The following is an 18,007-nucleotide window of genomic DNA, read 5'->3' on the forward strand; positions in this document are numbered from 1 at the left end:
CCGTAGAAAGGACATTCAGCGCAATAACGTACCTTAAATTAATATTTTGTCTACATGTTTTAATCCATTGTCATTTGATATATTTATTATTCAGTTTTTACTATGAATTGCACTATTTTATCTATATCTGTATGCTTTGCAATACTTGAAGTGAAAAGTTGTTTTTTAATGAATTGAAAATAGACATGTGATGTGTTCACACAAGTGCTAACATCTTTCATTTTGTCTAAGTGCATGGCGTATATCGTTGAACTTGGGCGATTGGAAAAGAAACGTCTAAAAAGCAATATGAATTGCACTATTTTATCTATATCTGTATGCTTTGCAATACTTGAAGTGAAAAGTTGTTTTTTAATGAATTGAAAATAGACATGTGATGTGTTCACACAAGTGCTAACATCTTTCATTTTGTCTAAGTGCCTGGCGTATTTCGTTGAACTTGGGCGATTGGAAAATAAACGCCTAAAAAGCGATTGGATACGGAATGAAAAAGCAGTAAAAATTCATTACTGTAAACAGCATCATAAAACGTTCTACCTGTTCATAAAACAGCGAATGAATGTGCAACATTCGTTTTATCGTTCGTGAATTTTTCGTTCAATGCTTATACTCGTGAAAGATTGCAAATGCTTGTGCGCTCATGGCAACTTTATTGCTCGCTATAAATTTGAAAACAATGGAATTCTCGCCGTGAATTGTTGCGCCAATTTATCTTTCAAGCTTTAGATTGAATTTACAAATGTTCTGTAAAACCATTTAAATATATAATGTCCATTTTAAATATAAAATGTAATTGTTTTTTTTTTTTTTTTTTTTGATTATCTTTAGGTCTGTTTTATAACTTTACTTATTCTCTTCAATCGTTCTTTAAGACTGATATTATTAAAAACTGTTTCCTTTGCTTCATGAGCCTATTGTTGTATGTGATTAATTTTTGTAAGTTTGTATTTATCCATGGATTCAGTTCATATTTTATAGACATCAATTTATTTCTTGTTTAAGGGGAAAAATTGCCAAACGATATAATGTTAATTAAATTTGACATGTCGTGAGACATTCCCAGTGATTAAAGGTAAAGCAAGCTCAATAAAAAGGTATGAAAATAACTTATCAAAAACACAGACAAAATATACGGTATCACAATAGTACATTGGTACAATTGCACTGAGTGCACTGAATTTATGGCACTCTTGTTGATTTTAAAATATTGAAATGAACATGATCTATACATGTTTTATTGACAGGCCGAGTTAAGAAGTTATGAAGTTTTTGAAACCTTAGCACTCACAGTGCTAACAATGATATCATTCCGGCAAAAACTGTTGGACTTCTTTCACATGACAATAGGCAATTCTTTTCAGAATGCTTGCTTTACCTATCGCATAACTTGTTTTGGCATCTCGAATGTTTATATGATAACCATGTATGTAGTTTGAAACGATAGATATTGTTTATAAACGGCAAAATATTATTTTTTTCTTTAGGATTTAAAAAAATGGCTTCATTAAAATATGGTTGCCATCTATCTTTACTTTTTGCTCTAACAATTTATATTACGTGTTAAAATGAAGTTTAAATAACTTACCTTTTAACCACTTCTTTCTTTTCGCAGCTCTCATCACTTTTGCTTCGAAATCATGTTTTTCGTGTTGTAAGATCTCGTGAAGTGTTGGCTTATCTGATAGTATATGAGAAGCAGGGCTGTCTTTCTCCTGAAAGGTAAAAATAATAGAACAGTGTTGGCTTGTTTGTTCGGGATACAGTAATATTTTGTTGTTGCAAAATGTCATTTTATTCTTGTTTTCATAAAAACAACGTTTCTTTATTAGTGGAGAACTATGGTAATGTCTACCAGGGTAAGGCAGGGAATACCTAGGTTTCGGAAAAGAGCCAGCAATCCTCATCAGTTCCCTTGTTTTTTGTCTGGGATACTCTCCTGAGAAGTTATTTAAAAATAACTTCTAAGAAAAAAATATTTTTTTCCAACATGTGACGAGATTGTAAGCTCATTAGAAGAGGAACCAAATAATTAAATAAAATTAAAATTCTTTTGGAAAATCTAAAACGTACAACCGCACTTATAAACATTTACATCTTTCTCCACTTGTTATGCTTTCGTTCTACCTGAACGAAGTAAAATCATATATATATATATATATATATATATATATATATATATATATATATATATATATATATATCCAGAGCCAGCAATCCGCATCATCTTGTTTGTTGTCTGGGATATTATCCCCAGAAGTTAAAGTAAAAAAAAAAAACATTATTTTAACCAAGTGACGAGCTCGTAAGCTCAATAGAAGAGGAGCCAAAGAATTAAATAAAACTACAATTCTTTTGGAAAGTCTTCTAAGTCTTACAACCTCACTTATAAACATTTACATCTTTCTCCACTTGCTTTCGTGCTTTCGATCTACCTGAACGAAGTAGAATAACCATGTAAGTTGGTTTTGTCTTTTACAACAACGAAAGGGGTTTTTTTTATTGTAACATACAAAAACAAACAAAACCAACGGGCTTTAAGAAGATGGGGATATTGGTCTGGAGTTTACACACGCCTCAATTTTAATCATCATTGTCTGAAATTTTTCGTACGTATGTGATGCCAGCCATTTTCTGGAATTGTTTGAAACTTTTTACGCCTGCTTCCCATACGAGGGCAGTTCGGAAACTTCTTAGTCTGGCACGAAAACCGCGGTATAAATAGAAAAAAACTTCCATCTCTGTTATGAACAAATGTTAAATTTTGTTTCGATCTGGCAACTCCTTCATATAGAAACAAGGGTTCAAACAAAGGCGCATCCGCAATTATTTTTTAATGGAACAATTAGAAATGCGTGCTGTCATTAAATATTTACATAATTATGGATATGGTATTAAATGATCGATGGATAAAAGTGCGTGAAATTGCTAATATCATGGGCATCTCAAATGATCGAGTCCATTTAATTTTGCATGAAGAACTACAGATGAAAAAACTTTCTGCGAGATGGGTGCCACATTTGTTAACAGTCGATCAAAACGCATAAGAATGAACATTTCTCAAACTTGTTCGGATCGTTTTAAGCGAAATAAAATGGATTTTAAGCGTCGTTTCATAACTGTTGACATGAATCCACCACTATACTCCAGAGACAAAATAAAAAAAAAGTAGTGCCGCAAAGAAGGCATCAACAATTCAATCGGCTGGTAAAGTTATGGCAACGGTTTTTTGGGACCTCAAAGGCATTTTATTGTCTAACTACATGAAAAAAAAAAAACAATAAAATAATATATTCAGAGTACTAAAAAATATTTTTTCATCAAGACAACGCACCAGCGCACAAAATTGTTTTAACAATGGCTAAAATTAAAGTACAATGGCTAAAATTTCACTGATAGGGTGAGAAGTTTCCGAACCCCCCTCGTATATGCAATTCCTCAAAATATGGCTGGCTAATGCATATGAATCGTGGACGTCATTGGCTAGTTGGACCATCGTACGCATCGCAAGATACGGTGCGCAACCAGTTAACACCAAAGGTTACAGTCTTTAACTCGTAGTCCCTTATTGCTTTAGTTTGATTTTGTCGAAAAAGGATTCTGCGAAAGTGGGTGTGAGAAGAAGGAACAAGGATAAGAATAGTTAAAGGATAAGGATAGTCAAGCCGATCTGTAAGGCTGGACCAGTATAAAAAACCATCATTAAGACTTATACCATTCGATCTAGAAGCATTGAAAACCATACGGAGTTTAGTGGTAAAGCTATCTGGTTACGTATCATGCTGTTGAAGCGGCAAATAGTAGTACAACTGGAATCATATATATTAATATATTGGGCCATTGCACCCTTTCTTGACTGAACCAAAGGCTAATGAATCTAAACATTTTTCTTTAAGCGGAAGCGAAACAATATATCTTCCATTTCATTCCGGGTTGTCGTTTTCTAATAAAACTATTCACGGTATCGATCTGATTTGGAAATCACACGCTGTTGTGAAATATTCTCTACTTCCCAACATTTCAGAAGACTTTTCCTTAAAGGAACTTCGCAGAAGTACGATACACATTTAGAGAAGGATTTTGGAGCCTTTGTTGGAATGGGACAAGTGAGGATCCATCTAAAGACTCCTGGGCGTATAAGGATCCCCAAATCGCTCGCCAGAACCCATATTATTCTACAGATGGAAGTAAATCTGCCCCAGTAGAATATCAATCTTGGAGTTTCTGTAAAAATACGGATCAGCTTAGTCCAATAGTGTTAACGAAGAGAGAATATCAGACCCTAAAACATCAATCTCGAAGTCTTCATCTGCATAAGAACCAATTATAAAGCGACATTCTTTTTGGACAGCAGCGGAAACCGTGTTATTGAGGCATGACTGCGGATGTAGGTTTGGTGGGTAACCTGAGAGCATTTACAAGGTTTTGCGATATAAAGGTACCTTCTGAACCTGAATCTATGAGAGACCTCGGTATATAATCATTACCTGCAAGAACTGCTTTCACTGCAACGTTACCAAGCAAAACGCCGTTTGAATTGATTGCGAAACAATTCTGAATGACATCGGTTGGAGAGTTAGTCGACTATATGGAGGAATTTGCAGAAGATCCGAACGAAAATGTTGTAGGCGTTTGTATTGGTATATTGGAAGCTAAAAAAGGATTGTTGATGGGCGGGTTTTGTTGTTCCACATCTTTATGCAGGAGAGTGTTTTGTCGTTTTTGACATTTGAAGCAAGAAATTTTCAAAAAATTTAGACAGAGATTACTGGCCTTTATTTCCACCAATCTCTGCGTAATCAATTGGAAGGAGCCGAGGACATATCCTTATTAAATGAATTCATTTGAACATAAACGGTATTTAGGTACGTTGACATTTGGCTTGGCATGTTTGAAGTCTGTCCTTCTGATTTTTGGTATTTGGATTTATTTATTTTGGACTTGGAATCAGAAGAATTTCTCATTTCAGAGACAGCCTCCACAGTTCTGTATCTGTTGGTAAGGAATATATCCAGTTCGGACCATTTCGGTTTTATCCGGTAGTGTTTATTCCCATAAAGTTAAAGTAGGGTCTGGAAGACAGTTGGAACAAATGAACACAAAAATCGGATTCCAACTTTCAACGTCAACATCCTAAAGCTTTAGAGTGGACATACAAGAGTTCATGTCCCTTTGAAGATTCTTTATGGAGGTTGCAGTTACTGTGTGGATATTAACCAGGGAAAATAAATTCTTAAGTTGCCCATTTACTAGCACTCTTTTGGTCTCAAACCTGGAATATAGATTATTCCACGCTGAGGCGCCAAAGTACTTTTTCTAACGATATCGTGTGCTTCATCCTTGGTTTTCTGACTTAGGTAGAAAAATTTTCCATCGGGCTTTATTTGGAAGTTCTAATACAAATGGCCGTAAACATGTCACGAAAGCTTGGCCAGGATTTGTAGTCCCCATACTAAATACTACCAAGCTTTCAGCTAGGCTAATAAAGAGTGACAAAAACCAAGAAGTTTGGTGGACTAAAGCGGAATAGATTAAATGGATATCATCTTTCAAGATTTTGAAACAGTAACATCTGGCAACCGAAACGACAATAATGTCTGGTTGGAGGAATCTTTCAACCAAGACAATGATGTCATAAATGAAGTAGGAAAAAATGCTAAAAATGTCCTTTGATTTAATACGCATTCCAGATATAATTTGTTAACATATAGGTAATCCTTGACTGCCGATAATTAGTGCTGTTGTTTTTGAGGTGGACTCTTTTGAAAGTTTACAAAAGGTGAAAATTTACAAAAGGTCGAACGAACTTCGTTCGTCGGAGCTTCCAAAAGAATCGCAAAAGTTTTTATCGATACTTCGAATCAAGCAATAATGTCCACTTACGCCTATAAACATTTAACATGGCATTTCATACCTCGCGGAGCTCCTCCTATGGGTGTATTCTGGGAAGCCGGCGTCAAAAATTTTAAACAACATTTCCAGAAAATGGCTGGCATCACATACGTACGAAGAATTTCAGACAATGATGATTAAAATTGAGGCGTGTGTAATCTCTAGACCAATATCCCCATCTTCTTAAAGCCCTTCACATTTCACCGCATTGACCCCAGTATCGGTTATCCTAGAACCAGAAATTTCCCAGTCATCCATATCAATCCAAAATCGCTGGCAACGAATTCGATAAATGTAGAACATTTTTGTGGCAGATGGAAGGCTGAATATCTGAAGGAACTTCATAAAAGGACCATATTGAAAAGATCAGAACGGCAAGGTGGTTATTAAAGAAGAAATCTCCCACCGACTTGTTGGCGTTTGGGCAGAATGATTCGTGTCTATCATGGTAATGATCAAAAAATGTGTGTTGCCGACATTCTCAGAAGAGTAGATTCACCCGGCAAATTATATTCCGAGGTCAACATCAACATCCAGCATTACCTCCTTGTGTGTTAGGTGTTCATTGGGTTTCGCAGCCCCCGTGGACTGCATTCCAAACGCTTCGTATATTGTCATTGGGGTTGACCTCAATTCGAAAATAATTTTGCATGGTATATTTATTCGTCATGGTCCGCCTATAGCTCAAAATACCCTTTTCGGATTGGTGCCGAAATTTTAATTTTTATGCAGAATTTACGATTATTGTTTAATAAATGATACGCCAGTTGAAAGAATTGTTGAAAGGTATATTGTATTATAATATATAATATGTTATGATCATACGAATTTTATTCAACGTAAATATCACCATTGTTAGTGTACTATCCATTCAAAGTGTTATCGAAGTTAAGATAAATTTTCTTGTTATCGGTCTTCTCTAATTAGCCATATTGTTAGTCGAATTTCCGCATCAACTTGAATTCTATTCTAATTCGACTTCAGAAGCTGTTAAGCGAATCTAGTGAAATTCTATTAAAGAGAATTCTAAGATAATCCATCTAAAGGCTTGTGTTTCATTCCACAGCTACAACGTTCAAGATAAAAACTGGGCTTGGATTTTGTTTGGGCTCTACCGTCACATTCACGATATTTGCATCCACAGTTTTCGCAGGCAATGCAGCCGAATTGAAATAAATTAATTTTTTTGGGTTTTTTCTTATAAACACTTTTATTTCTATCCCGTTGTTATGCATTTGTTCATGTAAGTTTGTTTTGTCTGTTACAACAAAAACCCTTCGTTGACGGTGACTTGGCATTCTTGTTCAGGATACTGTAGTTACTTTGTTAGTGGAGAAGGATGGTAATGTTGATCAGGGGGTAAAGGCAGGTTTTGGAAAGTGCCACAACTCCTCATCTTTGGTTTTTGTCTCCACAGGGGTTATTTTAAACAACACCAAAAAAAAAACTGTTGTTCTTAAATATAAATTTAGATTTCTTTCCGGCTACATTGTAATTTTCATGTTTTATAGAGGAAAGGGAGTTGGCTGACTCTTGTCACGAAAAAAAGCAAAATTCTTATACAGCAGTTATGGATATAAAGTAAATCTTCCATTGGGCGAGAACTTGAGACAGTTTAGAAGGTTTGGAATATTAGAAGATAATGCTGCTGTATTTACATGCTTCCGAGAAGGCATTTGTAGATGGTGACCATTGTGGCTGCAAAAAGCGAGCTAAAAAGTACAAAAAAAACTTCCAAAGCTGGAACTTTATGCAACACATCTTTTGGCGAAAATACTACAGAAGATCAAAGGAGTATTGAAGTAAGCAACGTCAGCTTATGCTTGGGGTGATTCCATGGTTTCCTTAGCTTGGATTCAAAACTCCAAAAACAATAAGTTTATAAAAAGGAGTGATATTTTACAGCAAATACCCAACGCGAAATGGGGATATGTCAAGTCGAAGGAGAATCCAGCAATAATAAGTTCGAGGGGTGGTCCACCGGAGACTTTGACAACAAACATATTACGGTGGAAAGCCATTGAACGAAGAAGAGTTTAAAGAAGCAGAGGAGAAGATAATAAAACTGCACAAAGAAAGAGAATAGCCAGGGGAAGTAATGAAATTGAAGATGCGCATTTCATTCCACCGGCTACCCTTCACATTGGGGGAATTTAGGAAGCAGAAGTAAAGTCTGTGGAATATCACCCAAAAAGAATAATTGCTATCTCAGCAGTATTATATTCGAGGCTGCTATATGAGTTTGGTCCTACAGAATATATTGACATTCTAATGAAAGGGCATTTCATAATTATCCGTCCAATGTTAGAAACACCGGCGACTATCCATGAAGGAAACTTAGGATGTCGTAATAGGTAAAAGCTGCTAGAAAAACAAGGTAATAATGGGGAAATAGATAAGGCGGTGATATTGAAGAATGAAGAAACACACCCGGCCTGATGGTCACTGACGAAAGTAGTAGAAGTCCATCCAGGGAAGATAAGGTCCAGTATCGCTATGGACCCAGCCCAAATATGTCGCTTCCTTATTGAACTTGGAGTTATAAACAGATACAAATTTGACTCGATAATTTTTGTATGTCTTCTTCTTCCTTTGACATTCGGCATCTAAACACACGTTTTTATAACGGGAGATGAAAGAGAATTGTCTATATAGGTCCACGATATCGTATATCCCCCATATAACGGTACCCCCGATATTTGGTATTTTGATGATTTTAGCCACATTTTCCAATGGTATTGTCTGAAATTCCACACAAAGAGTTCCTTGTGAGTACTTTATCCCCTGTAAGATAATTATCTATATAAGTCCACGATATCGTATAGCCCCAATATAACGGTAACTCTTCGATATTAGGTCTACAAAAGGAGTTCTTTGTGAGTACTTTACCCACTCCCAGACATAGATTTGTCTATATAGGTCCACAATATCGTATATCCCCCATATATCGGCACCTTCCGATATTTTTTTGAAATTTTTCTAATTCGTTTCAAATGGTGAAGGGTATTCAAAGTTCGGGCCGGCCGAACTTACTGCTTTTTTACTTGTTTTTTCTTGACATATTCTTCTATTCTATCACCCTCAACTCATCTCCCACCATCACATAAACTCTGGGGAGTTCTTCTCGTTGTCGCTGTTGAAGCCTCTCTTCCACCCTGTTTATATATTGTCTATTTAACCTTACGTTTGTCTGTCTTCTTTCGACTCTCCTCAACTTCATGAAGCTTTTCCTTTGGTTGCGTTTGAGTCACCATAGATATTGTGGAACTTCCAAGCTGGCCAATTATTTAATAATGATCTACAGATCGTCTATGCTGTCATGACTTACGGATTGAACTCCTTTTACATTGTTAGAAAACGCTAACTTCAACAATTGCTGCTATCTTCAACCATCTGATTCTTAAAACATGGTAAAGCGTTACTCAATGTTTAATATCAACTTTTTCGAGGATTCTCCATAATATGATTCACAGCGTTGAAAATATTTGTCTCAAATGATCCAAATATAGTGTTGTATATTACTTCTTCTTACGTAAATTATGCGTTGAAATATTGGCATTCAATTTTCGGAAACAAAGTTTGAAATTCTGCGATGGCAGAATTTCCACACCTAAAACCTGATGTGCCAAAAGCTGCACATACAGAACGGAAGAAAAACATTCATCTTTTTTTGAGTTTTGCCTTGTTAAGGCAGATCACCGTTATGATTTAAAATTAACACGGGTCACCAATTAAGAAGGCACGTGTTGATTATATCGAGGAATATTTCAGACTGAATGAATAATAGCCTGTTCACCAAACTTATTTTTCTTCCAATTGTAGGGCAAATGGCAGACAAATACGTACGTAAATAAATAAAAAGACCTTTTATCTACAGGCAAATTTTGGTTCACCTAACTCCAACACAAACAAAACGAAATATTGTGTTTGAAAATTGATATTTCACACAAAAGCTATGGTCCATTTCATCCGCTGTGCTGTGTCGATCCCAATAGATGCGCTTCTTTTCTGGTCTCAACTCTAACCCACGCAAAATTTGGCGCAAATTGACCTGAAAGACTACAAAATCGGAAAAATCTCTTGTTGGTCCATTGCAAGTCCTATAGGTATTTATTTTGACCCAAATCCTGACTCAACGCCTAATTTCGTGAGGTTTGCGTCATAATTGTGACGTGTAGCGTGACTACAAATAAAAAAGTTACAGACGGACACACATAGCTAAATCGGCCCAGCTCGTAGATATAGGTAGACACATATGTAAAATCGTGGGTCTAGAATTAATATTTCGAGGTTTGTGCCATCACCTAACGTTTGGCGGATTTACACGCCACACCCATTTACACTTTTATTTGAAATGGAAAATTAAAAACCGGCACCCGGACATAATCCCCACGGTGTCAATCTTCATTGCAATTATGGGATTATGACCTTTTTTACGGTGATAATCCCCATAATCCAAACAATAAAGTATGACCGTTTGCTGTGTGGACTACGTACAAAAATAATTAATTTTAGAAATATTTGATTTGCGATAGCCGGTGATAAACATATCCAGAGGGAAAGTCTTTGGACATACTCATTATTATGGGAATTGTGTCCTCTAATTTCCAAAAAATGCCCAACAAATTGAGATTTTTTCCTGCACCCAAAATTTATAATTTTTGCAAGTAGCCGGCCTTTGGCCGGGGCTTGAGATCTTCTCTGAGCGTGTCCTGCACCGGCTACCGCGAATCAAAGATTTCTAAAATTAATTATTTTTGTAAGTAGTCCACACAGCAAACGGTCATACTTCCCATGGGGGTTGTGTCTGTGTTGGAAGCGGACACTATCCCCACATTATTATGGGGATTATGACCAAAAACAAACCGGGCATAATACCCATAATTGCAATACGGTTTATGCCCGTGAGAATTATGTCAGGGCACCGATACGCCACGTCTGAAAGCAACGAAAGGAATAATTAAAAAAAAATAATATTTGTTTATTCTTTTTGGAAACATAAACAATTTTTGACAGTAGGACAATATTAAGCTTTTACTTCCAAACGAAAAAAGTAAATGAACTGAAGTAAAAACTTGATTTTCTGGGTAGCAATTGCTTGTCTGCCTTAAACAAAAGTTCTGTGAACAGGCTATAAGTTATTTTTCAATATATTTTTTAAACATTAAAGAACACAAATGAAAATCAAAACAAACGTGATTGAATATGTATTAAAAAAGTAATGTTCCTGTAAATATGCATAGACAAATTAAATAAATTACCTTCAAAATATCCGATGTATTGTTAAAATCCGAAGAATCAAATTTGCAATAATTGCACAATTGCTGCAATGCTTCCACCTCTTTTTCAAGCCATATGTATAATTGGTACCGAAGCTGTCCTCCATCAACTTCAAAACCTGTGGCTAATGTTGATAGTTCTTCCATGAGAATCTTTAGACAAGCTACAAACTTAAGTTGTTGAGCCATAATATCAATTTTGTTCATATTATGGGACATTATACAAACGTCTTTATTAACATCCGATGCACTAATTTCTTCTTTTTTATTTATGTCATCATTACTATCATAATCATCGTCATCCCATTCGATTTTGAAGTGATCGTCTTCTTTCATTGTCAATGATACAGGAGTACTCCAATCCAATGCGGAAGTTGTCAAATTTTCTGCAATATCTGCAGATGCTTGCTTTCCCCAATCAACAATTCCAGTTTTTATAAGTTCATTATCGGTTCTACATGGTGAGTCGAATTCTTCCATTTCGGTAGAATCAATAACTTTTGTTGGCAATTTATTCAGAACTTCCAGAGCTAATGCAGGGCATCCAGCTTTGAAATGACAGTGTGCAGTTGTGAAATACAATTGGCGTTCTATAGAACTGATAGAATCTTCTATCTGCAATTGTTTATCGTTCTTTGAGTTCTTCGTTAAATCTCCAGCATAACTAAATCCCGATAGAACTACATGCGATAATTTATTTTCCTGAGCCGATAAAGCTATATTTTGCCGCACAAGTAAGGGGTGAGTCCTTAAATAAATGTAAAAATTGAATACGTTTGGATTTGTGGCTTGACTTTCTGTTTTGAACATATCCTCTTCCTTAAAAGCGGGATGACACTGTCCAACACCTGATAGTAACAATGTGTTTAAACTGTCTTGATGTCTTTTTAGAATCCAGTATGTCATAGATCGTAAAAACGGATCGGGATGCGCTTTTTCATAATTAAACTTGATGGAATCGTCGTCACTTCCCAAAACATGTTCGCAAAGCAGTTTTTTATATGTAGAATTACAGTTAATATCGATTTCCCCTTCATACAATCGTGCTATAATGAGGGCTAATTGGAAGTCATCAAGTTTGTTAATGCATACTTCAATTGCGTCGTTTAAAGAATTTGCCAATAAGAAAAACGCAACTGCATGCTCAAAACGTTGCTTTCCAAGTAAAACGAACGCATTTTTTAAAGCAGCTTTACGCCAGCGATCTTCCGTGAAGTTATTGGCAAAAAATTGCGTCATTTTTTCGTCTCTTTTCGAACGGAATAGTCCCCACACTATTGACTTTTTTTTCATGGCTAAATAATACAAAGCTGCATCAAGAGGATCCTGTTTCATTTGATATGCACATTTAGCTAGCTTTTCAACACACTGTCGCAATATATTTGTATTCCGAAGCCAATAACCCACGCCAAGGTCTCTTAAAATTGACCATTTTAAATCTCCTTTTTTATATGAAGGTATTAAGTTTAATAATTCCTCCTCACTCTCCGAATGGAAGGCCCACACAATATTCGAAGTCCCAACGCCATGTTTTTGATATTGTGTTCTTTGATTTAATGGCAAACACCGTAGAAGATATGTGTAATGTTTCATTGCCAATAAAAATCTGAGACCGCAATCATCTAGAGAATCTGTTAATGAATTTCCTGAAATCTCCCTACTTGTTGTTTTTCCAGATTCAGTAATGAACTTTTCAGAAAAGTCGGTATTACACGTTGAAACAGTATCAGCTAATGCCAGAAGATGCATTTGGTCGAGCGAGGAAAGACCGGGAAGATGAGTATGTGTTAAAAGTCTTGATAGAATTTGGCCTTGTCGGGGACCGAAATGCGATATATTTTGTTTCTCGGGAATTGACAGTCGCCTATCAGACCGCTTGTATTCATTTTCATTATCGAGGAGATCATCTAAGCTTTCATCAACAGCGTCCATTTCAAATAGTTGATCATAGTCTTTGGAATCCTCAGATGAGACAGCGCCCTGATTTGATGTTTCCTTATCCGCATTTAAGAGAACCCACAAAGGAAGCGGTGGTATGGAAGCTATTTCCGCATAATCTAACATAAGTTCCTCTGGAATCTGCAAAGAGCGAAAATATGGAATTATAACATAACAATGTCCTTAAGATGTAGTAAACATGTACACAATGTGCTTAGTAATGTGTGATTCTTAGCGGATCTTCGCCCCAAAAAAACCACACAAACGAGAAATTATTTTAAAATTCATACTATTTTATAATATCTAAACAATGCGTTAAACGTTTTATTTTAGTCTAGTCTATGCATATGTTTATAATTCCCACGACGGCACCTATTTTTTTGGTTTTTAGTACATTTATCATAAACATTGCAATGTAAGTTCAACATAAAATATTTTAAATTAGAAAGTTTTTTACCTATTTTTTTTATAATAATTTTTTCATATTTGTCATTTGTATCGTATTTGTATTGCGTTTGGAAAAGAAATTGTTTTCTTCAACAAAAAATAGTATTTTATTTAACTGAGACCTTTTGAAATAAACAATTTAAAAATACAACAACAACACAACTGGCGCAGTTGAGAAAAACGGACCTTCCATTGAAAACTTTAGTTTTAGTGGACAAATAAATATCAATAAATTCCGGAATTACAAGAAACATTATGGAATCAGGTATCAATACAAACAACAACAACGTCCAATTATCCATAGTTGCAGATTGGAATTTCTTTATTTTGAATCTGCAACACTGTTTCAGATTTGGGTTTCTTAAAAAGTATTTGTCACAGTGGGTATTGTAACAGTGGGTACTGTAGATGTGGGTACTGTAACTCCCCCATCGTTTGTCAATGCTTCCGTCCTCGGAACATTTTTGTTGTTCATTATCACATACTTTATTAAATATTTTGCGAGTAGTAGAATGGAACCAATTAATACAATAAGCATTAATATGTGCGATAGTACATTATTATTGGTTATCTTTTGTTTTGATTTTGCTAGTTCTTTTCTGATCTCCACAGTTTTCATATTTATAAAATGTAAAGTTAATGCCTCGGTATAATTGTCACTTTCGATTCGATTTAAGTATCCGGGACTTATATAATGATCAATGACAATTTCATTTTGATTTACAAATAACTGATTGTTGAGATTGACTGAACAGTTTTCAAATTTAATAATTTTAGTTCCTTCAATTAATATTGGGTCATCACTGCAATTTTGAATGATTTGTTTTCTTTTTAAGTTTTTTACAATTAGAAGACCAAATCCAAGTTCTTTTATAATTTCTTCGGGTTCTTTCTTAATTTTTAAACAGTTTTGTATTATTGCTGAATTAAAGATATCTTCGATAAATTTATCATTAACAACTACAAGATTTTTAACTTTGTTATCCTTAGGGGATGTCATATAGATGTTTCTCTTATTATCTAAAAGTATCTCATTACTTGTTAAAAATAAACTTTCATTCTTTTCATTCACCAATGGCTCCAAAACATAGTTTTCGAAAATGTGAGTACTGAAACGTGGTATTAAGAGCGTCAAAATAATGTCATTTTCAAAAATTAAGGAAGCTATTTTTATTTCTCTAAACTCGTCCGTTGACCTAACTAAATCATTCTCCTTGTCCGTCAGTATATTTCTTGTTAATATGCCTAATCTGCTCGTCAAAATGACGTCCTCTATGGTATCAATGAAATGTAATAAAGAATTTTTATCATTATGAATTTGAAATACGATTTTCATATAATGGAAGTTGTCTTTTATCTGAGTATTGAGGATAAGATTGTTTATATTATTCTTAATATATCTCTGTTGATTTTCTATATTCTGCTTTAGGTTTTCTATTTGAGATTGTAGCTCTTTATTGATCCTAACTTGTTTATTGTTTTCGTCAATTAAATTTGAAGTGTCCGTATTCAAGGTTCTTAAGGATTCCATTATTTGTTGCCTATCTTCTTCGTCCATTGTTCCCGAAATAATTTTTAATGTACTTCCCATAATGTTTATTAGTCCTCTTTTTTCCCTTTTCTTAGGTAATATAGATTTCAATTTGATGTCCAATTCTTTAAAGGTCCTTGACAATGTTTCATAAATGTTATCGTTTATGGAGTCACTTGGCAACGTTTTATACAATAAATTAACATTTTCCTCAACTGTAAGTTTAGCTTAGTAGTGATGTTCACGATATGTAAAATTTTAATATAGTGGTCTATTAGCTTCTTTTCTCCAACCTTGATGGGCAAATAGCCTTCATTTTTGTCAAAATCAACAATTTCTGATTTCGCCGTTGCGTAGGATAGGAATATGAGGGCCAGTGTCAGTTTCATTTCTACAAATATAACCGAATTTATTTGGGAAAAATTAATAATATATCATACGAAATTTAATTATTATTAGTATCTAATACGTTTCCTCTTCTAGAAGTTTGCTGAGTTGGAAATACGATACTATCAGGATTTTGAAATCGTTTCCTTTTCTTTACATGTGTTTTGTAATATATATGATTGGAGTTTTCGTCTTTTAAATGATTATCGTCAACCTTAGTTCCTACTATCTTCCTAAATTTAAGATAATTTTTTCCTCCTCGTGTCTCCTTGATATAATTAATGCCGTCTTCGATGGGTATGTCATTAGTTCTACTCTCATTTAATTTTGTGATTTTAAGTTCTTTCTTCTTTACTAGTTTTTCGTGTATTTCATTATATTCCTTCTCATTTATTTTACCATTTACAAAATCAATAGGTTTCATATTGGTAGTGCTATGTATAGTTTTGTTATAATAACCATTAATTAGAATCATTTGTTCTTCAATTGGAATATGTCTCATAGTATGTTTTAGGATTCTTAGATGTTCATTTATGGTATTATGGAGTCTTTCAACATCACTGTTACTATTATGATTTAAACTTGATGTAAAATGGATTTCAATATTTTTGTCCTTCAAAAATTTATTCATTCCCTTTGATTTCATTCCCAGTTCGTTATCAGTTATAATCTTTTTTATATGTCCATACGTACTGATGTATCTCAAAATAGCCTTCCTGAATTCGGGGTCTGATCTGTTCTCTATTTTAGTAATAAGGGCAATCTTCGTGAACTTATCTATCATTGTGATAAAAAGGGATTTATTGATAGAGTAAAATACATCCATATGAATTATTTCGTTGGGCACTTTCGGAGTTTCTGAAATCATGTATGGTATTGACTGAGGCTTTCTTTCATATTTAGCTAAATTGCAAATCTCGCAATTATTTATGAATTCAGTTATATTTTCTTTTAATTTTGGATAGTAGTATGTGCTTTTTATTTGCGCAAAATTTTCGTCTATACCTCTATGATTATTTCTTGAATATTCTGCCGATATTATATTATGTAGATTTTCCTCGTTTATCACGTCAATTAATTTATTTAAACATCTGGTTATTTTTAGTTCTTTATAAAATTCTCGTTGAACTTTTTCGAAAACCTCCAAATAATTCATCTGTCAAGTAAATAACGTTGTGTTTACCTTCATAAAAGTGATTTGAAATAATTGTTTTAACAAAATCGTTATCGAAGTCTTTGGCTTTAATAATCTTGCGGTTTGAGTTGTGAATTTTCATTGTTTTTATAGAAGTTGATCCTGAACATCTTCGTTCTATTATAATTTGGTTCTTAAAGAAATTTATGGGTCTTTTACTAATATTTATTAGTTTTTCTGACTCCTGCTCTTCAATATTATGGATTTCTATTCGACTTAAACAGTCGGCTACTTTGTTTAAGTGGCCCTGTTTGTAATATATTTCGTAATCATACTCGCTTATTTGCATCCTCCATCTCATTAGTTTAGAATTTGGTTCTTTTAAATTGTTCAACCAGACAAGAGGTTTGTGATCTGTAAACAATTTAATCTTCCTTCCGTAGACATAAGGTCTAAATTGTTTAAGGCACCACACAATTCCTAAGCATTCTTTCTCTATGGTTGAATAATTAATTTCGTGCTCGTTTAGTGTTCTGGATATGTATGCTATGGGCTTGTCGTTCTGAGACAGAACTCCTCCTATAGCTACGTTACTAGCATCTGTCGTTATTTCAAATGGTGTATTAAAATCTGGATATACAAGTATGGGGGCTTCAGTTAACTTCTTTCTCAATTCATTAAATGCGGCAATATAATCTGGGTTTGTAATATTAATGCTGGAATCTTTTTTTAAACATTGTGTCATTGGTTTTGCTATATGAGCGTAATTTTGTATGAATCTCCGGTAGTAACCGGTCATTCCTAAAAAGGATTTTATCTCTTTCTCTGTTTTAGGAATTGGTATGTTTTTTATAATTTCAACCTTCTTTTTGTTAGGAAAAACTTCTTTCTCATTTACAATATGACCAAGGAATTCTACCTCTTTTCTTAGAAATTCACATTTTTCTAATTGCACTTTAAGTCTTGCATTTCTCAATTTTAGCAATACTGATTTCAAATTTTTAATGTGTTCCTCTAAACCATTCGAGAAAATTATAATGTCACCCATGTACACCATACATTCTTTTTTCGATACATTCTCTCTAAGAATGTTATCAACCAATCGTTGAAAAGTGCTCGGTGCATATTTCTATCCGAATGGCATTCTATTAAATTCATAATGACCATTGTCGACTGAAAATGCAGTCTTAGGTCTATCTTTCTTTTCAACCTCTATTTGATGAAATCCACTTTTAAGATCAATAATAGAAAAATAATTGGATTTCCCTAATTTGTCTAGAATATCAGTTATATTCGGAATTGGGTAATTGTCATCCACCGTTTTATCGTTTAATTTTCTATAATCAATTACGAGTCTATATTTTTTTATTCCAGACGAGTCTGGTTTCTTAGGTACCACCC

The 18,007-nt window shown here is 34.2% G+C and overlaps 1 protein-coding gene across 1 annotated transcript in view; it reads right to left on the reverse strand.

The window, feature by feature from the left end:
* Window positions 1–18,007, reverse strand: part of LOC101893497 (dmX-like protein 2) — a gene marked incomplete in the record, with an annotated part of 462,308 nt that overhangs the window by 220,409 nt on the left and 223,892 nt on the right. The window contains 2 exon segments of the mRNA XM_059123050.1: window positions 1,586–1,712; window positions 11,151–13,247. Of these exon segments, the coding sequence (XP_058979033.1) occupies window positions 1,586–1,712; window positions 11,151–13,247 (2,224 nt within the window).

This window comes from Musca domestica, unplaced genomic scaffold (assembly GCF_030504385.1).
Source record: "Musca domestica strain aabys unplaced genomic scaffold, Musca_domestica.polishedcontigs.V.1.1 22, whole genome shotgun sequence".
In the NCBI taxonomy this organism is placed as follows: domain Eukaryota; kingdom Metazoa; phylum Arthropoda; class Insecta; order Diptera; family Muscidae; genus Musca; species Musca domestica.